Source organism: Ips typographus, linkage group LG6 (genome assembly GCF_016097725.1).
Source record: "Ips typographus isolate SLU linkage group LG6, UJ_Ityp_2.0, whole genome shotgun sequence".
Classification (NCBI taxonomy): domain Eukaryota; kingdom Metazoa; phylum Arthropoda; class Insecta; order Coleoptera; family Curculionidae; genus Ips; species Ips typographus.
This window is the reverse complement of record NC_138427.1, coordinates 10114496-10135645: the sequence shown is the minus strand read 5'-3', so window position 1 is coordinate 10135645 and position 21150 is coordinate 10114496. Positions and strand designations below refer to the sequence as shown.

Here is a 21150-nt window from a genome sequence, read left to right as displayed (position 1 = left end):
GTAAGTGTTCATCACTTAATACAGAAATCAAAAACATACCACTTAACTACAAAATATATTTTACAAGCGTATTAGCAATAATCAGAATAACGGGTTTACAGCTCCTTTTCATTGCTTTCAACAACCTCCAACCAAAAATTGGCGTAGTATTCCTCTTTGTCCAATACCTCACTGCAATAAAAAGTAGAAATATTAAGATAAAATGCAACGCAACATGGCAACAACACGCGTTAAGAGTGGGTCGCATTAACCGATGGAATTAAACTTTGGACTTTGAAATCTCAATATCCTACTCAAATTTTGTTTTTATTTTGTTCTGTGTTTTGTCAACAGTTAAGTAGGCAATAAAAAATATTTTTTTGTAGTAATCAACCTACCTGATGTCTTTGGACTTGTCTAATAAATTATCCAACAGTCCTAAAGTATACAGTTTTTGTATACCATAAGTAGCAGCCAAATCTCTAGCATTTTTCTGATTAATGCCCTCACCTAGACAAATCTGGAAAAAAAACAAATGACAATTGTCAGTACACAAACAATCTCCTATACTTGATCCAATCATACTTACAAAAGATGGTTTAGAATCCAAATCCAAAACCGTATAAGATTTGCCATTTTCCTCTGTACTAAAGTCATTCAATTTTAGGTTCAAGTCTAAAAGTTTACCCAGTGTAAACACTTCATCAGTTGGTGATCTTTTCAACCTTTTCTGCTGATCATTCTTCCCTGATTGGTGGTCATTAGAAGGGTCCTAAAACTTTGTTAATTAGCTCAAATGCACCCTCTTTGTAACTGTAGAGGAAAACACCTGTTTATGTCCTACAATATTGTCCACTAAACCCTTCCCAAAGTCCACAACATTATCAAACAGTCTGTCAATTTTATCAAAAGTTGTCTTAACAATTTTATTTTTCTTTTTCTTATTGGAACTTTTTCCCTGTTTAGCTGCCACTTTCTTTTCATTCACTTCGGGCATCTGTAATAAACGTGGTAGAATATTCTCAGCTGCTAATCTTTTAGACTCTTTCTTTGATTTGCCTTCTGCTGTGGCCTCAAAATCACCAACCACACATTTAGTTGTAAATGTCTTTTTGTGTGATGGTCCAACTTCGTCCACCACTTGAAATTCCACGTTTAAGTTGCGTAACTGTGCCGCTTCGTACACTTGGGATATTGGTGATTTGATGTTTTGTTTATTTGATTTGCAATTATCTGCTTCATTGAGACATTGAAAAGTGTCTTGATTTTGTTTTAAACTTTTAAGGGCGTTTTGGGCCGCTTCGTGTTTAGCGTTTTGTATAGTGACAGCTTTGCCAAAAAAACTGTTACCACTTACATCCACTTTAATAGTAAAAGGTCCAGTGACATCACCTCCATCTTTTCTTACATGAATAGAATCATTCAAATAAAGGGTTTCATTTAACTTTTGTAGGTAGGACTTTTTTGGCATGTGGATGTCATCATTTTGACCACCCAAGTCCTAAAGAAGTGTTTTACTAGGTTGTGGAACCACATAAAAAGAAACATACCAAAACACTGTCAGTTACCAACATGTATGTAACTGACAGTCCTAGTTTGGCAGCCAAGTTGTTCAACAGTACAGTAGGGGTGAGGCTTTTAGCACTTTCCTTTAATTTAACAGGTGGATGGATATACTTTGTAGTTTTTAATGCAGCATCAGCTGCCAATTGTTGAGCTTCTTTTAATTTTTTACCTTCACTTGCATATTTTTCATCACCCAGATAAAGCATTACTGAGAAAGTTTTACTGTGTGGTGGACCCTGCAATAATGTCATTTAGTTTAAGTTTTGTGCTGTGACAGTTAACATACTTCTTCACTAATTAGTTCATATGAGTAGCTCAGTTCATTAAATTGAGCTAGCTCATGTATCAGGGACATTGCTGATTTTTCATCAACTGTTGATGCTAGAAAGAAATTAGTATTGTAAAATGGTTGATTTAACTTTTGAAATATTTATTTCAGTTATTTGTAGGTGGTTTATATTAAACTTGACAATATAGTGCTTACACTTATGCAAATCCAATAAATAATAATAAAAATAATGCACACACATTAACTTGCCCATGCTTTCCTTTTATACACACTTTACCGCCTGCTCTGCTCTATGAAAACTTACCTCTTTTAATGTTTGTACTTTCAGCAATTTGATCTGTATTCTTAAGGAGTGAGTCCCAGTTTCCTGTTAAATAAATTACAGTTTTTAGTATAAACTATTACATGTAAAACAGTAATAGGGAAATGTGCAGTTTAATGTCAATGTAAATTAAACCCAATTAAAATAAAGCAGTACCTTGTAATTACATATGCCACTAAATACAAACACATGTTAAAATTAAATAATATAATAAAAACAATCAATTGGATAATGCTAATTGAAGAAGCCTTTTAAGGGTTGGAGGTTTTATCTGATTGCCATTGTATTTACCTGGAATACAGTGTTGGTTGCCAAATAACATAACTACTCCAACATATGCAGATTGGCCCCAAGTAAAACTTACAAAGGTAAATAAATATAAAATACACTTCGCCGGCATATTGCTTTCTAAATTTAAACCACTCAACTAAAAACTGAAAAAAAAGAATTTAAGAATCAAAATCAAACCGTTAAGTTTACATTTTTAACATTGTTAAAGCTTAAGTTAATGAAAATAAAAATAATATTTATTTGAGGTTAGAAACAGAAACGTCTCTAGGGGAATTTTTAAAAATGTTAGGTTACAGGATGGCCAACCTCACTACCGTCTTGGGACGCAATCGTTTTCAGCGTTTGGAGCGAGCAGAGCTTTTTTGACGTCACAATGACGTAATTTGACAGTTGTTCAAATTATGATTTTGCTGAATTACGTCATCGTGACGTCAAAAAAGCTCTGCCCGCTCCATAGAGCTTGAAAACGAATGCGGCCAGAATCACAGATTACGTCAGAATTGTCAAAGTCAAAACAAAAGTTTGGTTATAATTTGTTTACAACAAGATATTAAATATGAATATTAAATAATCGCCAAATGTAAATAGTTTATTCTAATATTATAATAATTTAAAACCTATATAATAATTGTATTTTAATTTAAAATATCATCTTCGTATATCGTTCAGCTAGTGTTTTTAGTATCTTATATCGTCAACAAAAAAATCAAAGATACTCAACATGAAGACTGTGTTAATGGTGGCAGAAAAGCCTTCTTTAGCTGCTTCCCTGGCTAGTATATTAAGTAATGGGAAAAATTCGTCTAGAAAAGGTACGAATTTTGTTCTAAACTCTAATAGTTAGCCCTTGCTTCAGTTCATCAACACATGAACATTGTACTTGTGATTTTTTAGGTTTTAATGGTTCTTGTTCTGTCCATGAATGGATGGGCACGTTTATGGGCACCACAGCTAGATTTAAGATGACCTCAGTTTGTGGGCATGTACTGGGTGTTGATTTTGACAGCAAATATAATAACTGGGACAGAGTTGATCCTGTGGAGTTGTTTTCATGTCGTATAGAGAAGAAGGAGGCAATGCCTAAATTGAAAATGCCCGCATTTTTAGCTTCAGAGGCTAAAGGTTGTGACAACCTTGTTCTTTGGCTTGATTGTGACAAAGAGGGTTAGTATAGTTCCCATTTGCATCTGATGCATATACTAGAAATTGTGTATGGTATGATGAAATAAACTAAATATACAAGCCGGTTATTAGACTTTATTAAGTTTAAAATTCTGTTTTTTAACCAAAAATTATCAAAAACTGTATGGGTCAATAGATTGAATTGAAATAAGGATAGCTCATAAAGAGCCATATTAAAACAGTATCAAGGCATTTTTTAACACTTTTTTATTTGGAAAAACTTATTTTTTTAGGTGAAAACATTTGTTTTGAAGTCATGTCTTCAGTAGCCAACAGTATGAGTGGAGATGTTTATTCAGATAGTGTTACTTACAGAGCTAGATTTTCTGCTATCACTGATAAGGATATTAAAGCGGCTTTTAACAATTTAGGTAAGGTTAAGTATGCTGAACATATTTTTAAATTGGGTTGCTCCCTCTGAATCATGTTAGAAGATTTCTTAATGTTTTTATCAATTTTCTCAAACACTTGAAAATAGAGGGATACAATTTTAGTGCATCCAAATGAAAACGAAGCAAAAAGCGTAGACGCGCGTCAAGAATTAGATCTAAGAATCGGTTGCGCATTCACGCGTTTCCAAACGAAATATTTCCAAGGTAAATACGGCGACCTGGACGCCACTTTAATATCCTACGGTCCTTGTCAAACTCCAACACTCGGATTTTGCGTGCAACGTCACGACGAAATTCAATCTTTTAAACCGGAAACGTACTGGGTGCTTCAAGTCTCAGCCCTAACTAAAGACAATCAGGATTTCGCGTTAGAATGGGAACGAGTCAGGAGCTTTGACAAGGACGTGGCCAATATGTTTCTGAATTTGATCAAGAATGAAAAACAGGGCAGGTACTGAAACCACTCTTATTGTGTGCCGTTTGGTATAAAAGTGGTTTTGTAGAGTGGTGAGCGTGGTGTCTAAGGAAAAATCTAAACCACGCCCGGCCGCTCTGAACACTGTGGAGTTAATGCGGGTCGCCAGTTCTGGACTTGGAATGGGTCCGCAACACGCAATGCAAATAGCTGAACGATTGTATATTCAAGGTTATATCAGTTATCCACGTACTGAAACTACAAAATATCCTGAGAATTTTGATTTACAGTAAGTTTTATACGTTGTGAAGTTATAATGACACCATTCAGGAATATATCAATATTATTGTAAAGTCATAGTTTGGGATTGGTCAAGAAAAAGCAGCAAGCTGATTGACTGAGCAAGCTGTAATTATTTCTAAACCTGACCCAAGATTACATAATCTTATATTCCATTAATTTTGAGGTGATTATTGTGATATGTAACTTTTCAGAGGCACTTTGAAACAACAAGAAAACAGTCCAGACTGGGGTAAAGACGTTAAAACAATTTTAAGTCAAGGCATTAACAGACCTAAAAGCGGACACGACGCAGGTAAGATGTTCCATTAAATTGTTGTTTTAGGTTAGAAGTGTTATTTTTCTTAAGGTGATCATCCTCCAATTACCCCAATGAAATCGGCAACACGCAACGAACTGGACGGCGACGCTTGGAAACTATACGATTACATAACCCGTCATTTTATCGGCACGCTAGCCAAAGATTGCCGATACCTTAGTACCGTGATCAAAATAGTTATCAACAATGAAATGTTTTACATTACTGGGAAAACTTTAATCGATCCCGGTTATACTGAAGTCATGACTTGGCAGGTACTATAAATTTGTATTCCCATCGTTATTCCACTACAAATTGGGTTGGTGTACGTTTAGGCTTTTGGCAAAAACGAAATAGTGCCTAAGTTTAGCGAAAACGAGATGGTACCGGTACAAAACGCGCGTCTTACTGAACACCAAACGTCCCCGCCCGATTATTTAACCGAAGCCGAACTCATCACGCTCATGGAGAAACACGGAATTGGTACTGACGCTTCAATTCCGGTTCATATTAATAATATTTCCCAAAGGAACTATGTGACAGTAACACCCGGTCGAAAACTAAAACCTACCACTTTGGGTATTGTTTTAGTGCATGGATATCAAAAGGTGAGTGAATTGCAATAGATTTAGTTTTTGTAGCGGACTGTTCGTGTCGCCATTCAAAATAATTAAATTTTGATTTTTTTACTGTTTTTTTGATTTTTTTTTCAGCTGTAATCTGTATGTATTGATTTCGTTTTAATTTTGTGTAGCTGTATTTGTAATTTTGATATTTTCGGTAGCCGAAAAGCTAGTAATTAATGTTGATACTTCCCTATACCTATCTTGCACCGTTTTTTAGATGTTTCATAAAAATGGTAAATTTGTCAGCAAAACGGTATTCTAAACATTAATTAAATTTTCAACTTTTGAAAGGTTTGCTTCAGTTAGACAGATCACATGATTGAAAAGTTCAAAGACTGGAAATTAAAAAACCTACAGGGTGATCAATATTTACCTTTAAGTCCGATAGATAGAAAAACTGCCAAAAGTATTAAAAGAACATTAAATTTAGAACAATTCTATGTATACTCTTCCTATACCTAACTTCAACCGTTTTTGACTTATCAACAGTTTTTCCTCTTAAAGTGCGTAAAAAATCATACTCCATACTAATCTGAATACGGACACCTATTTGTGCTAAGTTTGAACCAGTTTTGACTTTGACAAATATCTGTCACAACATGTTGTAGTTATCGAATCGACAACTAGACATTATGACCAAGAAGGTGTCCGTATTCAGATTAGTATGGATTACGATTGAATGCGCCCTTTAAGGAAAAACTGTTACTAACTCAAAAACGGTTGGTTAGGTATAGGAAATGTATACATGGATTTGTTCTAAATTTAATGTTCTTTTATTACAAACCATAAAACACCAATGGATCCATTTAAAAAAACGGACTTTTTGCAGTTTTTTTATCTGTCCGACTAAAAGGTGTTTCAACCATTGTCTACCCGAGTACAAAAGGTCACATGAGCAAACCTTACAGTACTTGAGAATTTAATTAAGTACAAGTAAGTAAGTACATTATTTTTATTGTATTACATTTACAACGCATTGTATGCATTTTAGTATATTGTATGCGATACTTTCATAAAAAACTTAATGATAATTCATTCACAGAAAAAGAAAAACACATTTTTCCACTGACACAGGACAATATTAAGAACTTTTTCTTAATCTGTCAGTAACAAAAAGTAGTTTTTTAAAAATGCTCTATAACAGCAGTTTAAAAATATATTTGGTTCAACAAAAACAAATCACAAAATATCAAAGAAAATGTTAAGAACTAATCTAAAATATGAGTGAATTTCAATATGCTTCTATGACGGTCATTGACTATTTCAGATTGATGCTGAATTAGTGCTCCCTACAATGCGTTCAGCCCTTGAAGAGCAACTAAACCTAATAGCTCAAGGCAAAGCAAATTTTAACGCAGTATTGAAGCACACAATCGACATTTTCAAGCTAAAATTTCAATTTTTTGTTAAAAACATTGACGGCATGGATCAATTGTTTGAAGTGTCGTTTTCACCTCTTAGCGCTTCAGGGAAAGCTCACTCCAGGTTGGTCAAAACTAACCAACTAACTGAAAATAACAATAAAACACAACACACATTTTTAGGTGTGGCAAATGTAGACGTTACCTAAAATACATCCAGGCCAAGCCGGCTAGACTTCACTGTCCGCAATGCGACGAAACTTACAGCATACCTCAGAATGGTACCATAAAACTATTCAGAGAACTGAAATGTCCGCTTGATGATTTTGAGCTTTTGTGTTGGACCACTGGCAATAAAGGCAGAAGTTTTGTTTTCTGTCCCTACTGTTATAATAACCCACCTTTTAAGTATGTTTATTGTTTTATAATGTTTGTTTACATCTCAGTTTTCTGTATCATGCTTTGTCTTGATCAGATTAGTTCATTATTGTGTTTAATTGTTACTAAAGCTGCACTTTAATCTTGTGCAAGTATGAACTATTCCTAAAACCCAAAGTTCTTCAATTAACCAATTTACCAACGTTTTATGCAAACATGAAAAAACATGTATGTCTTGAATTAAATCATAGTGGAAATCTTCTATTTCATGTGTTTATATGAGAAAAAGAAAGATGCTAAAAAATGACATCATTTAAGTCTAAACTCATTACTTTCGTCCTAAACAAACATTACAGAATTATTGAAATATGTAACTATTTATATCCTTAGGGATATGAGGAAAGGAACTGGTTGCAATTCATGCACCCACCCAACTTGTGCGTACAGTTTAAATACCAATGGAGTTATCAACTGTGCCGAGTGCGAATACGGGGTTTTAGTCCTTGATCCATCATCAGGACCTAAATGGAAATTGGGTTGTAACAGGTAAATACACAAAAACAAACCTGTATTATCCTACTATAGTACCCGGTGATTTGTGTAGATGCGATACAATCATTAATCTATTTGATGACGCGCAGAAAATTACAATCCTGGAGGAAAATTGTGATTGCGGGGCGCAGCTAGTAAATGTGGAATACAAAGCGGAAAAGTCTAAACTGCCCAATCAGGTGCCAGAAATGAAAGGATGCGTGTTTTGCAGTTCCGATTTTAGCAGATTGGTTGACAGGCCTAAAGTTGCGATAGTGAGCAGACCTCCCCGACCTTTCCGGTAAGTATTCAAATTCAACAAAAATGGTTGCTAATTAATTTATAAAAAGTCATAGAAAATGTCAAAAAAAAGGGAAAACTCCACTAACTGAATTCACTTCTAATCGCCTCTATTACTATTATAATTTTAAACAAAAATGTTATTACAAAAATTTAAATTTCTTTTCTTGAAGGGGCGGAAAATCTGCTGGTCCAAGAGGCGGTAGAGGAGCTGGAGGTAGAGGTAGAGGTAAACCGAAAGATAAAATGGCCCAGTTGGCTGCTTACTTTGTCTAAACATAAGCTTGTTATTCAAAAACTGTTGTCAAAAATTAACTATCCAACGATCAAGGGTATAAAAAATATAATTTTATGATATCTTAATGTGGTAAATTAACAACGCTTTTTTATTTACAATTTTGCTCATATTGTTTTCTACTAATAGTAATTTTTTCAAATCGAGGAGTAGCAGGTCTATAAATATACTATTATTAACTATTCATAGAGTGTTATTTTTAGCTATACGCGGTAGCGATAAAACTTTAAAAGACGTGTATTTGCCGTCTCGGTCCACAAAGTGATAAGAAGACCTTATCTACCATATTCTTAGGTAGTAATGTGTCTTTTAAAGTTCGAATGATTGTTACTGAATTATTTATCTGAATTATGAGATTTTTTTAATGGATACAGCAAGTACAAAAATTGCTATTATCTAAATGTGCAAAGTTGGTTTATTTGAAAAGTTAGGAGAGATTTGTTGTAATCTATTTTCCTTCCGAATCATTGATAGCCGAAAAATTATTACTATTTTTAATAATTACTTCATGATGACTGACCGCAACTGACCTTTCATTCACCGATAAGAAAGAATGAATGCTTCGAACTTAATCGCGCGAAAATGTCAAAACATCTTAGTATAAATACGATGGCTTCGGTGGCCAGATTAACGGCTTTCCTAGCGTTGATTTCGTTGATCGGCTGGTCGCGGGGTTGCGAGTCAACGTTCGATAATACGAGCGTGACGTTGGTGGGCGCGAAAGACGTGAAAACCATAAGTGGTTGTTTCGCCCCCGTCGATGAGTTCCTTAAAGTTTCCTACATTCAGATCTTGGACGAGAATGTTCCGGTGTTGAAAAGAGACGCCATATCGGGCCTGCCAAATTTGGTAGACATAATAATCGATAATAGCAGTATTACAGACCTTGAAAGTGGCTGTTTTTGGGACCTTCCTAAGTTGTATTTGATCAAACTGCGGCACAACAATTTTAAAACCGTCCGAGAAGGGGTTTTTAACAAATTACCATTGACGGAGTTATCACTGACCAACAACAGTATTGAAACCATTCACCCTAAAGCTTTTAACGATCTTCCTAATTTGACTATCTTGCTGTTGGATCAAAACAAGTTAAGTTATTGGTCGGGAGAATGGTTTATAGGCAGTCCAAAAATTAATGTCCTAAATTTTGAATTCAACTGGATCTCTAATCTACCTTCTGGAGCGCTACGACACGTAAACGGCGTCCATTATGACTCGCGCGTCAACCTAAACATATCCACTCACGTTCATTTGAACAACAATAAGATTCGCTATTTAAGCGATGGTGCTTTTAGCGGTATTGAAACTTTCGGTTGGTTGTTTTTACATCGAAACGAGTTGGAAGAAATCAGCGAGTCAAGCCTCGGTTCATTGAAAACTATCGACTGGGTTCGTTTAGAACACAACCAGCTTAGGTGCATACCTAGAAAACTTGTTGATATCTCGCCAAAGGTGTTGTGGTACATTAGCAACAATCCACTTACAGAAGAATGCAGAAACTGGTATGAAGAAGTGAAAAAATCCATGAATGGCAACAACGAATTAAATTGATTAATATTAAGAGTGTTAATTGAAATGGTTGACCAGTTATTTTATATTAATTCATATTTAATGGGCTATTCAGTTTGGAGTGTTTTTGTAAAAGTGTTTAACAATATTTACTATATGAAGTGCATGACAATTTTTGTTTGAGCTGAGTTATTTATTGCTTTGCATTGATTTGTAATTTATTTGTGGCAATTGAATGTAATTTAAGTAGTGTTTAGTTTGTTCTTTTTTAGTACTGAAAATATATTATTTTATCCACATTGTTTTTAAGGTTTATAATAGACAATTACTCCAATGGATACATCAAGCTTGAAATATAATTAATTAAATTAATAGGCAGGGTATTTTTATATTAAATATATGCACTGTACAATAATGCAGAATTATAAAAACACACCTTTTAAGAGTAATCAGATCAGAATCTTCTTGAAAAATGTGGACAAAAAAGTACCAAATTTTAGCTAAAATCAATGTATAATGTAATACAAATTGGAATAAATGTGTACTTTAAATATATCTTATTAGTGTGTCACATTGCACTTGTAATAAATAACACAACTATATAAATAAATAAGAATAATTAAAAACATGTAGTAATTGGAAAAACAACACATTAATAATGACATTCACATATTAAGCTAATTTTGTGGGTAGAAAATGTTGGTAATACCCTCTAGTGTAATTAATCATTAGATCAGCTTGACATTCTGGTAATTCACCCACTTGAACAGCCGGAGACCCTCCATACTTAGTAAATGGTGGAACTACAGTTTCTGGGGCTAATACAGTGTTATCTTCAATAACACAGCAGTCCCTCAGTATGCATCTCCTTCCCTGAAGAACGAACCTATTTCTCCTGGCTTAGAGTGGAAAGGACATACTTACAATAACGCAGTTTTTCCCTATATAGACGTAATTGCCAATTTGAGCTGCATCAATTAAAGTTCTTTCCCCAATAAATACATGATCGCCTATGCCTAGAGGAAAAAATGCAACCCTACCAAAATTCAACAAGTTACATATTGAAAAATTAAGTGAATTTAACCGACCCTTTGCTGAATTTCTTATAGGGTGGCCTTAACACAGCTTCCTTGCTTATGATACAGTACCTCCCAGTTTTTACATTTGCCAAGTCACCCCTAATAATGGCCTCAGCCTGGACAATCACTTTTCCTTGTAAAATTATATTTTGGGAGCCACACAACACGGTTTGTCTGCAGACTTTGTTTCCAGAAGCCTAAAATTGGTCTGATTTTGAACCTCAGCCCTTCTATTACCCACATTAACTTACAGTTTCAACATATTCGTTTTTATTGTAGGTAATATCGCTCAATTCCATTACGAATACCTTTATTATATTATAAACAAATCCAAAATGTAATAAACGGTTTGTGGTACCACACTTTTCATATATTTATCTAATAATAAATAAAATTACAACAAAAACACAAACATAAAATTTGACAACTATTCTAACCAAACAAATTTGTGACTCATTCTTCTTTTCATATTACTAGGGTTAATGCAAATATGTAGTTTTCGGAAAGAAGAAGACAGTTACATTTTATTATAACCTCTGCTAAGTACATTGTTGTTTTGTCAGAGTTTGACAACTGATTCATCCAATTAAAAATTAAAATATAAACATTTCAGTAAATCGAAAAAACTTTAAAGAGTGCATTTGGTTCTAGTAATGCATTAATTGCAACATTCGCGAGCGGCTTGCTTAATATACATAGCGACCTCGCATTTCAGCAACGTTTGCAAAATTATGGCTTCCGCTGTATCAGATAAAATTAAGGAAAGACGCAACAGAGTGAGTTTTTTAATGCTTCAATGCAAATTGCACAGTAATTAGTGCGATTAAATGGAAGGTTTTTACATAAAAATGTTATTTAGGTGCTTTTGGGACCTTTACCTGATGACTTTCTCAGATTGAATGTGTCCCCTCAGGAACAGCAAGAAGCTGCCGATCGTCAGGCAGCTATAGCTTTACAGCAACAATATACAGGTGGTAAGTGAAAAGCTATGAAATAACTAATAAGTATTTTAAAGAGAATATTGTTCTATAAATTTAAACTGTTTTTTTTTGGTGTGACAAGGAAAAGGTTTATTATTGGTTACTCAAATTGTTATTAATGTGTCACTCCTAACAATGGCTTAGTCTGAAACCAACAGTAAACCTGCAATAAATTATCAGATCTTTTTGTTGATTATTATTATAAATTAATCTAATCAAAGGCATGGCTCACACTTCCAATCCGACGGGAAAACTTAGTATAACAATAGCGCAAGCTAAACTGACCAAAAACTACGGTATGACGCGTATGGATCCATATTGTCGTATTCGGGTGGGTCATACCATTTATGAAACACCCACTGATCCAAATGGCGGTAAAAATCCCAGATGGAACAAAGTGGTCTATTGGTAGGTGCTTATGCTGGTCAATCATGATTGTTTTTTAACTGATTTGGGGTATAGTCTAATTCCTCAAGGCATACAAACAATAAACATTGAAATATTCGACGAAAGATCGTTCACAATGGACGAATTAATTGCGTGGACACAAGTGACAATTCCGCCAAAAGTTTTAGCAGGGGAAACCCATGAGGATTGGTATCCACTCAATGGAAAACAGGGTGAAGGCATGGAAGGAATGATAAATTTGGTTTTAAGTTGCAGTGTATGTTTTTCTGTGGGAGTTAGAGAATTTAATGATTTAAAGTGGTTTTAACAGCCTGCAGGTCCCTATTTTTATCAACCGTATAATCCGGTAATGATTGTTCCAAGGGCGGACGCTGGTGGAGTGAAACCTTTAAGAGTGTACACTGCTCCTCCTGAAGCTGGAGAGCCCACCAATCAGGTTGCGCCAGTTTTCAATGAGCAGGACTTAAAACAGGTCCTTCCTTTAAATGATTTTTTAAAATTTCAGTCTTAAAGTAGCACTTTTAGATAGAAGAAATGTTCCCAAACATCGAAAAAGTGGTCGTAAATACGGTGTATGAAGCCAACAGGGGAAACAAAGACGACACGATAAATTCGCTTTTGCAAATGTCTGATGCTTAACCTAGAACTCTTTTACATGTGATTGCTATCTACATATTTCTAGGTAGTGCAGCCATTATATCTCATTGTTTATTATGTACTCAATAGACTAGAGGTCATGTGATTATAATGTGACTATAAAAGTCTCTATAACATAGTTAAACTGATATTGTTGTATTAAATGTCTATGAATTATTAAAATTTGTTTTTTGTGGAATATTCTTTTCTATCAGCCACCAGTTCTTGATTGGGACTTATTGAGTTAATAAAACGGTCCGTTAATAACCTTCCAAAGTTTTATAATAACGTAATTTTCAGTGTATTTCAACAAAATATAAAATTATTTTTACCTTACAAGTATTACATATTAGGGAAATCTGTATGACAAACCTAAACACGAAAGAAAGTTTAAACATAACAAAAACTTTCAGATTAAGGTCCCTGGTTAAACAACGTATTTTGCAACAAAATTTAAACATACAAAAAAATACCTAATGGGTGATATCTTACTTCCAACTCACCTTTAGACAAATTGAAGCAATTGTACGATTATGTACACTAAATACAACAGAGATTGTTGTAAATTTCTTAGTACAACAGTATAAGCGTTTAAAATCTTTGTTCAGCTGTCCATTTACATAAATCTAAGCTTGTAAAATTATGCAGAACTAACTTGTGAAAATATAACCGTGTTACCAAATATAGACACTAAATAAATGATACATTGTCGGGTAATAAGCTGTTCTAAAGCAGAAATTTAGTTAAAGGAACAATATCACTACATACACATTAACTGTACATGCACCGTTAAAATAGAACGGCTAAAATTATATTCGATTTCCGACCGATCAGGTCCAGAAAGAAAACATTACTTACCCTATCAGTGCTTCCAGGTTAAGGCAATATTTTCGTTAAGATGCGCAACAATTACCTAATAAACCCCACAGAAAAATTAATAAACAACCCCAATATGATCATTTAACGTCGATTCCATGTTTTTTTAAAAGGGCTCGAAGTTCAGCGTTTTCCGCCTCCAAACCGTAATTTTTCGCTCGTAATTGGTCCACGGCGTTTGCCAATTTCTTATTCTCTTTAATGTAACTGCCCAAACGAGTTTCGGTCGCTTGCAATTCTATAATATACTCAAACGCTTTTGCCAATATGCCACCCTTGGATTGGCCATCGTATTGTCCGTTTCCTTTAATGTCAGCAGGACTTTCCGGCAATAGTTTCGACAATTTTATTATCCAGTTGTTTATTTTATCTCTGCGCCTTCTTTCCACTTCGTTATGGGTTGCTCTTCTTCTATCATCTCGCTGGAATTAATCGCATGGTAAACGCTATTGGAAATTCACAAACTTCCAGCTAATGGGCTGGCATATTAAAATAACTGTCAATTTATGTCATCGTGACCTTATCTGCAGAGCGAGTTTGACGTCACGATGACGTAATTTGACAGTGGGTTAAATTATGATTTTGCCAAATTACGTCATAGTGACGCTAAAAACGCTCACTCTCGCCCATGGAGCTTGAAAACGAATGCGGTCTCTCTTAATTCTGGCCGTACTCATTATGACGCTCCATCAAGCCTGCAGAGCAAGTTTGACGTCACGATGACGTAATTTGACAGTTGGTCAAATTATTGTCTCCTTAAACTACGTCATCGTGACGTCAAATTTGCTCTGCACACTGGATAGAGTGTTTAAACAAAATTGACCTTTGTTGGCTCCATAGTGTCAAAACAAATATGGCCTCTGTTGACAAATTTTTGAAAGTGAAAAGTGTCGAAATTTTTTTTAGTTTTGATCTTCAACATGTGACATAAATCATTATTTTTTTTCAAATTACATCATTGTGACATCACATGCTTTATGAAGCTATAACATGGGAAATGCCTATACACAACAAAGGAATAAACACAAAGAATTAAAGTTTCCTCACCTTATTTTTTACCTGAAGAACTACAGAGTTGTCCCCTGATATTTTAGGGGCAATTGGTCTGGCACCAGATGAGGAATAGGAATCTGCATTACCGATAACATAAATGGGGCCGTTCAAGTTTGTGCCTGAGATCATTTGAGGCACTGAGCTGCCAGGTGAGTAACTTGAGGGTGCCGGTATGAAATCGGAACTATCTGAATTATCTTGGACCTGCAGAACCCTGTACGTAATCATAGGGCCTGAAAGTATACATCACAATGTACAAATAGGTTAGGAGCTAAAAAATGTTTGAAAATGTTTTTTCTCAATCTCTCAGAAATGTGTAAAAGGTTTTTAACATTAGACAGCAAGGTTACATTGGTAGAACCAATACCTCAAACCGTATTCTACTATCCGTTCAATAGTCATCATCCAATATTGCTTTATGTTCATAATTTATCTAAATTGCTAAGCTTTATAACAATAAAAATAAAACTTTTTGAGGTTAGTCTTACCATCATCCGATTTCAATGAATACTGAACATCGGCGTCTGGAGTTTCAAGTAAAGTCTGTGGAGAAAGATGCTCAACAGAGGGCTCATCATCACTGTCCATGCCCGAGGTTTTAATGTCGCTTATAACAAACTTTTCTTCAATCTCAGTCATTTCATCTTTACTGCAATTGAAATGTTCATGTTTATGTTTACAACCCAGCTGTGCACGAAATCCTATCCAGCATTTTATCATCAAATTCTAGCTACAGTTACATTGACCTTGCCAAAGGCGTTATATAACCGAACGAAAACAAAACATTTGGCGTGGGGCGGTTTTTCTATTGTCTCACCTGTCGTCCAAACGCTCCAAAACGTCCATGAAGGCCCGATTTATTGGATATTTTTCAACTTTTTGAATTTTAGTGCGATTTTGGTCACGAGAACAAAGTTTGGTCATGTGATGCCGTCCGAAAGAAACTATTTGACGATTGACGTTCCGGACATTTCTTTTTTTAAGTGACAGGTGACAGTCACGCTTGCGCTTATAAATTAGATGATCATATACCATAATATGTTTAACCTTCTTATACTTTTTCTGTTTGTCACTCTGTCAGACACTGACTGTCAACTGTCAGTTATATTTGTTTGGGTTTGGCAAAATGGGAGTGTTTTCCTACTTTGATAAACTATTTTAACTTTAATCTTAATTAATATGTTATTTTAATCAAAGTGCGTGAACCGTTTCTGATATTAAACAACCTTAGGAAACAGATATCAGCATCGTCGCAGTTGTAGCTTGGACGACTGCAAGGAAATTTAGTGAATATGTCACGACAACTGAGTCAGTCGGAGCGAAAGCTGGCGGAAAAACTGATTATTTTGAATGATAGGGGCACAGGAATGCTCACCCGGATCTACAACATTAAAAAAGCATGCGGAGATGCCAAATCCAAACCTGGATTTTTGTCAGATAAAAATCTGGAGTCTTCAATCAAGAGTATTGTCAGAAGATTTCCCAATTTGGATACTAAGAACTTGCAGCCCATTCAAGCCCTTCGCAATGAGATTATCAAGTCGTTATCGCTGTACTACTACACATTTGTTGATTTGTTGGACTTTAAAGATCATGTTTGTGAGTTGTTAACCACCATGGATGCCTATCAAGTGGAATTGGACATATCCACAAATTTTGATTTAACCAAAAGCTACTTAGACTTGGTTACCACTTATGTGTCCTTAATGGTGTTACTATCGCGTGTAGAAGACAGGAAAGCAGTTTTAGGTCTTTTTAATGCAGCCTATGAGTCTATACATGGTGCAACAGATCCAAGTTTCCCCCGCTTGGGTTCAATGATTATAGAATATGATGTGCCCTTCAAAAAGCTGTCTGAAGAATTTGTCCCTCATTCCAGACTGTTAAGCCAAGCTTTATGTTCTTTAATACCAATTTACTTGTCAAGAAATGTCACTGCTGATCAGTGGAGAACAGACCAGAAACTGACTTTGGTGGGCAACCCTGCAGTACTGCTGAAACCAGTACTGTCAGACAGAATGAGTTGTGAATATTTGTCTATGGACACTATGGAAAAATGGGTGGTTTTTGGTGTTATGTTGATGCACTCAGTCTTGATTGACTCAAGACAAGACCATTTCAATAAAGTCCTGTTAAATGCCCTGGAAAGCTTCTGGGTTTTGCCACTATTCCGTGATGAAGTATTGTACATTCATCAATACATCTGGTCATATTTGGACACATTAAAAGGTTAGTTACCAGCACCAGAGTGTTTCTAATCTTTATAATGATACAATATAATAACTATGCAGGTTATGGTAAAAGAATTTCTGAAGTAAAAGAAGCCTACCAGCATGCAGTACAGAAAGCTGGCTACAACCACAGGGAAAGAAGAAAATTTCTCCGTACAGCTCTAAAAGAATTAGGGTTGATTTTTATGGACCAGCCTGGCTTGTTGGGGCCTAAAGCTTTAATGGTTTTCATGGGGCTGTGTTATTCTAGGGATGAAGTGCTTTGGTTGTTGAGGCACAATGATAATCCTCCACAACACAAAACTAAAGGTATTATTGTTGTATGAAATAAATGAATATGGGTTTTATTTGTTGTAAAATTTCAAGTAGGTACTAGAAGTGAAAAATGTTTAGGAATGCTTTTAAAAACATGTCTTTCTTTAACTACAATCTCACCAAGAAAGTGTCTTTATGACATCAGTTATTTAAGGATGTTCTCCTGTCTTTGGTAATTGGTTTGGTTCTCTCTATGAAGATGTTTTTGACATTTCCTTCTATAAATTGTATTAATATTATGGAAAAAGCCAAGTAGAGTTCAATTAATTTTGACCTGGGGGTTTGGGATCATTTAATTGGCTAGATTTACCTGAAAATAACAAGTTTTTCATGTTCTAATAAAGAAATTATAGGGAACTAGAAACAGCACATTTTCTTTAGGTTATAAAAAAACATACAGTGTGTCCAGGATAAGGAGGGCCACTATGAGAATCTTGAAAATGGTAAGAGATACAGATTTGACTAAATGGGGGAAAAACATTTTGAAAACGTCCAGTTTGTTTTTTGAGATTTTAAAAATTTTTTGATTTTACAATTTATTTTTTTGTGACGTCATAGACCAAAAATAATTCCACTTCTCCACAGCAACTTCAGAGCTTATTAAAGTGGCATTATCAATTTTTGATTTCTACGTTTTATCATTGCGGAATAACCGATTTTGAAAGCTTCTGAATTCAAAGAAATGCCCTATTACAGATCTGGAAATTATTTTAAATTAGAAATTGCCTAGTTTAATAATTAGTTTGTTATGTAGATCTAACCGTTTTCAAGCTTCCTATATAATGATCCTCCTTAATGATGTGACAAAAATAAAACTACTAATAGTAGTAATTTTTCCAGGAAAATCTACTGAAGACCTAGTGGATCGTCACCTTCCTGAATTACTCTTCCATATGGAAGACCTTCGCGTTCTAGTACGTAAGTACAGTCAAGTTATGCAACGATACTACGTTCAATATTTGTCCCATTGGGACGCCATTTGCCTAAAAGAACAAATGCAAAAATTCGTCAATTGTCCGGAAGAAGAAGCTGTTATCTTATCATCTTTATGCAGCACCATATCTGGTCTGTCTGTAAAGCAAGTTGAGGAAAACGAGACTTTCAACTTTTTCGCGTTCAGATTGGATTGGTTCAGGCTGCAAGCGTATACGTCGACGCAACAATCCAAACTCAGATTGCTAGAATACAAAAGTTTGGGACAGTTAATGGATATGGTCCAGTTCCACACAAAAATGGTGGACAATTTGGATGAAATGCTGCGCGAAACTTCCGACTTGTCGATTTTCTGTTTTTACAGTCGAATTTTCGAGGAACAGTTTCATATGTGTTTGGAATTTCCGGCGCAAAACCGTTATATTGTGGCGTTTCCGTCGATATGCAGTCACTTTCAGCATTGCACTCACGAACTATGCCCTGAAGAACGACATCACATTCGCGAACGTAGCCTGTCGGTGGTGAATATGTTCTTGGATGAAATGGCAAAAGAGGCCAAAAACATTATAACTGCTATTTGTGACGCTCAGTGTAAAATGAGTGATAAACTATTACCCAAAAACTGCGCCCACTTAATATCACAGCAAATAAATCGAAAGAAAAAAGAAAAGAACAAAAAGAACGCGATAGAGATTGAAAAACCTGGAAAAGAGAGTTATAGAAAAACTAGAGAGCATTTAACCACAATGGATAAACTGCATATGGCTTTAACTGAATTGTGTTACGCTATAAATTACTTTTCCAATATTAACGTGTGGGAGTACACTTTTGCCCCAAGGGAATATTTGCACCAGCACCTGGAAAATCGTTTTGCAAAAGCTCTAGTAGGAATGGTTATGTACAACAGTGACACACACGAAATTGCCAAACCATCAGAACTATTAGTCTGCGTGAGGTCTTATATGAACGTGTTACAAACTGTTGAGAACTACGTTCATATAGACATCACCAGAGTTTTTAACAACTGTTTGCTGCAACAAACTCAAGCTGTAGATAGTCACGGGGAAAAAACTATTGCATCGCTTTACACGCAGTGGTATTCGGAGGTTTTGCTGCGCCGAGTCAGCGCCGGCAACATAATTTTCTCGATGAACCAAAGATCTTTTGTCAGTCTGACTATGGAAGGCACTATTCCGTTCAATCCCGAAGAGTATTCGGATGTTAACGAATTAAAGGCTCTGGCAGAACTCATAGGACCTTACGGCATGAAACAACTAAGTGAAACTTTAATGTGGCACATCGCTAGTCAGGTGGTTGAACTGAAGAAACTTGCGGACTCGAACAAAGATGTGTTATTATTGTTGCGAACTAACTTTGACAAACCTGAAGTAATGAAAGAACAGTTCAAGAAACTGTCGAATGTTGATAATGTTTTACAACGAATGACTATAGTGGGAGTAATTCTGAGTTTCAGGCAGCTATCACAGTCCTGTTTGACTGATGTTTTAGAGCAACGAATCCCGTTTTTGTTAAGTTCGATCTTAGACTTTCGCCATCACTTGCCTAGCGGAGATCCTATGAAAGTAGTCAGCGAAATGTCGAGTGCTGCAGGCCTAAATTGTAAAGTTGACCCCACGTTAATTTCCGCACTAAAACTGCAAAAAACTGACACCGAAGGTGAAAACGAACACCTCCTAGTCTGTCTACTGATGGTGTTTGTTGCAGTATCAATACCAAAATTGGCACGATCAGAGCAATCGTTTTACAGAGCTTCATTGGAAGGTCACACCAACAATATTCACTGTATGGCTTTAGCGGTAAATCACATTTTTGGGGCTTTGTTCACTATATGCGGTCGTGACGATATTGAAGACCGAATGAAAGAGTTTCTCGCTTTAGCCTCGTCCAGTTTACTTAGATTAGGACAGGAGGCGGACAAGGAAGCGGTTCGGAATAGGGAAAGTGTGTATTTACTTTTAGACCAGATAGTGCAAGAATCACCGTTTTTAACGATGGATTTACTGGAATCTTGTTTCCCTTACGCGCTTATTAGGAACGCCTATCATGATGTATATAAACAGGAGCAAAATATGTAAGTTTATTAGTTTAAAAATGTAGCAAGTTTTTTTTTAGTTTACTCTTTAAGTTTATAGTGTACAATATGTTGGTAGGACTGTAGGAGTGAAGATTTTAAGACGGTTTAACAATTTTTGAGCTAAAAAAACAAGTTTGGAAACAACTTAACAGCTTCTGACTTGATTTATAATGAACACCCTGTAAAATATATTCTATAAACATTTACTGGCGAAAAATCAAAAAATTTTTGAGTGAATTTAGTATAATAAAGTAAAACAGTACATTAGACAGTAAGTACAAATTGTAAGCGCTATTTGCAGTATACCTTTATTATTATAGTATTATTAGATAGGCGATTTTTATTTATTTGGTATAAATTGTAAACATATATGATAATAAACTGTATTTATATAAATAATTTTGTGTTAATTTGACCCAAATGGAAAGACTTACTATTAGGGGTGGGTGGAATTGTGTTTGTAGCGCCGATTTTCAGGTGGAGACTTAACAATTCAATGTTTTTGTCAAG

At 35.2% G+C, this 21150-nt stretch overlaps 7 protein-coding genes across 7 annotated transcripts; 4 read left to right on the top strand and 3 right to left on the bottom strand.

The window, feature by feature from the left end:
- Nucleotides 1–42: 42 nt before the first annotated feature.
- Nucleotides 43–2743, bottom strand: LOC145731001 (double-stranded RNA-binding protein Staufen homolog). The gene is made up of 8 exons (XM_081982563.1): nucleotides 2448–2743; nucleotides 2139–2201; nucleotides 1832–1926; nucleotides 1530–1781; nucleotides 809–1480; nucleotides 569–751; nucleotides 378–499; nucleotides 43–171 (listed from the first exon to the last, which is right to left on the bottom strand). Exons 1-8 carry the CDS (start codon nucleotides 2554–2556, stop codon nucleotides 96–98), a joined length of 1572 nt encoding a protein of 523 aa, XP_081838689.1. The 5' UTR covers nucleotides 2557–2743; the 3' UTR covers nucleotides 43–95.
- Nucleotides 2744–2971: 228 nt separating this feature from the next.
- On the top strand, nucleotides 2972–8707 carry Top3beta (DNA topoisomerase 3-beta). The gene is made up of 13 exons (XM_081982542.1): nucleotides 2972–3259; nucleotides 3342–3611; nucleotides 3863–4000; nucleotides 4124–4472; nucleotides 4525–4725; nucleotides 4931–5031; nucleotides 5086–5309; nucleotides 5370–5642; nucleotides 6928–7145; nucleotides 7205–7429; nucleotides 7790–7945; nucleotides 8004–8231; nucleotides 8404–8707. The coding sequence occupies exons 1-13, from the start codon at nucleotides 3169–3171 to the stop codon at nucleotides 8504–8506; spliced, it is 2577 nt and encodes an 858-aa protein (XP_081838668.1). The 5' UTR covers nucleotides 2972–3168; the 3' UTR covers nucleotides 8507–8707.
- A 127-nt stretch (nucleotides 8708–8834) lies between these two features.
- LOC145731013 (uncharacterized) lies at nucleotides 8835–10406 on the top strand. Its single transcript, XM_081982578.1, has one exon. The coding sequence runs from the start codon at nucleotides 9108–9110 to the stop codon at nucleotides 10074–10076; it is 969 nt and encodes a 322-aa protein (XP_081838704.1). The 5' UTR covers nucleotides 8835–9107; the 3' UTR covers nucleotides 10077–10406.
- Nucleotides 10407–10528: 122 nt separating this feature from the next.
- Nucleotides 10529–11564, bottom strand: DCTN5-p25 (Dynactin 5, p25 subunit). The gene is made up of 4 exons (XM_081982591.1): nucleotides 11365–11564; nucleotides 11123–11310; nucleotides 10959–11070; nucleotides 10529–10907 (listed from the first exon to the last, which is right to left on the bottom strand). The coding sequence occupies exons 1-4, from the start codon at nucleotides 11410–11412 to the stop codon at nucleotides 10707–10709; spliced, it is 549 nt and encodes a 182-aa protein (XP_081838717.1). The 5' UTR covers nucleotides 11413–11564; the 3' UTR covers nucleotides 10529–10706.
- A 106-nt stretch (nucleotides 11565–11670) lies between these two features.
- LOC145731019 (toll-interacting protein-like) lies at nucleotides 11671–13336 on the top strand. The gene is made up of 6 exons (XM_081982586.1): nucleotides 11671–11889; nucleotides 11973–12087; nucleotides 12315–12501; nucleotides 12556–12757; nucleotides 12812–12973; nucleotides 13027–13336. The coding sequence occupies exons 1-6, from the start codon at nucleotides 11845–11847 to the stop codon at nucleotides 13138–13140; spliced, it is 825 nt and encodes a 274-aa protein (XP_081838712.1). The 5' UTR covers nucleotides 11671–11844; the 3' UTR covers nucleotides 13141–13336.
- A 65-nt stretch (nucleotides 13337–13401) lies between these two features.
- On the bottom strand, nucleotides 13402–16044 carry Usf (upstream transcription factor usf). Its single transcript, XM_081982579.1, has 4 exons — nucleotides 15884–16044; nucleotides 15555–15715; nucleotides 15061–15299; nucleotides 13402–14435 (listed from the first exon to the last, which is right to left on the bottom strand). The coding sequence occupies exons 1-4, from the start codon at nucleotides 15988–15990 to the stop codon at nucleotides 14094–14096; spliced, it is 849 nt and encodes a 282-aa protein (XP_081838705.1). The 5' UTR covers nucleotides 15991–16044; the 3' UTR covers nucleotides 13402–14093.
- A 124-nt stretch (nucleotides 16045–16168) lies between these two features.
- On the top strand, nucleotides 16169–21039 carry Hem (Nck associated protein 1 Hem). Its single transcript, XM_081982533.1, has 3 exons — nucleotides 16169–17295; nucleotides 17358–17606; nucleotides 18453–21039. The coding sequence occupies exons 1-3, from the start codon at nucleotides 16359–16361 to the stop codon at nucleotides 20639–20641; spliced, it is 3375 nt and encodes a 1124-aa protein (XP_081838659.1). The 5' UTR covers nucleotides 16169–16358; the 3' UTR covers nucleotides 20642–21039.
- Nucleotides 21040–21150: the final 111 nt, after the last annotated feature.

Bases quoted from the DNA above. Each gene is read 5' to 3' on its own strand.
- LOC145731013 (XM_081982578.1), top strand. From the start codon at position 9,108: ATGTCAAAACATCTTAGTATAAATACGATGGCTTCGGTGGCCAGATTA.
- Top3beta (XM_081982542.1), top strand. From the start codon at position 3,169: ATGAAGACTGTGTTAATGGTGGCAGAAAAGCCTTCTTTAGCTGCTTCC. The intron at 3,260-3,341 runs GTACGAATTTTG...GTGATTTTTTAG, and splicing joins GAAAAATTCGTCTAGAAAAG to GTTTTAATGGTTCTTGTTCT. The intron at 4,473-4,524 runs GTACTGAAACCA...GTGGTTTTGTAG, and splicing joins AAGAATGAAAAACAGGGCAG to AGTGGTGAGCGTGGTGTCTA.
- LOC145731019 (XM_081982586.1), top strand. From the start codon at position 11,845: ATGGCTTCCGCTGTATCAGATAAAATTAAGGAAAGACGCAACAGA. The intron at 12,088-12,314 runs GTAAGTGAAAAG...ATCTAATCAAAG, and splicing joins ACAGCAACAATATACAGGTG to GCATGGCTCACACTTCCAAT. The intron at 12,974-13,026 runs GTCCTTCCTTTA...TAGCACTTTTAG, and splicing joins ATGAGCAGGACTTAAAACAG to ATAGAAGAAATGTTCCCAAA.
- Hem (XM_081982533.1), top strand. From the start codon at position 16,359: ATGTCACGACAACTGAGTCAGTCGGAGCGAAAGCTGGCGGAAAAACTG. The intron at 17,296-17,357 runs GTTAGTTACCAG...ATAACTATGCAG, and splicing joins ATATTTGGACACATTAAAAG to GTTATGGTAAAAGAATTTCT. The intron at 17,607-18,452 runs GTATTATTGTTG...TAATTTTTCCAG, and splicing joins TCCACAACACAAAACTAAAG to GAAAATCTACTGAAGACCTA.
- LOC145731001 (XM_081982563.1), bottom strand. From the start codon at position 2,556: ATGCCGGCGAAGTGTATTTTATATTTATTTACCTTTGTAAGTTTTACT. The intron at 2,202-2,447 runs GTAAATACAATG...TTTATTTAACAG, and splicing joins CAACCAACACTGTATTCCAG to GAAACTGGGACTCACTCCTT. The intron at 172-377 runs GTAGGTTGATTA...TTTTTATTGCAG, and splicing joins GACAAGTCCAAAGACATCAG to TGAGGTATTGGACAAAGAGG.
- DCTN5-p25 (XM_081982591.1), bottom strand. From the start codon at position 11,412: ATGGAATTGAGCGATATTACCTACAATAAAAACGAATATGTTGAAACT. The intron at 11,071-11,122 runs GTCGGTTAAATT...GAATTTTGGTAG, and splicing joins TATAAGAAATTCAGCAAAGG to GGTTGCATTTTTTCCTCTAG. The intron at 10,908-10,958 runs GTAAGTATGTCC...TTCGTTCTTCAG, and splicing joins TAGGGAAAAACTGCGTTATT to GGAAGGAGATGCATACTGAG.
- Usf (XM_081982579.1), bottom strand. From the start codon at position 15,990: ATGACCAAACTTTGTTCTCGTGACCAAAATCGCACTAAAATTCAAAAA. The intron at 15,300-15,554 runs GTAAGACTAACC...GTATACTTTCAG, and splicing joins TTCATTGAAATCGGATGATG to GCCCTATGATTACGTACAGG. The intron at 14,436-15,060 runs GTGAGGAAACTT...GATTAATTCCAG, and splicing joins TTCTTCAGGTAAAAAATAAG to CGAGATGATAGAAGAAGAGC.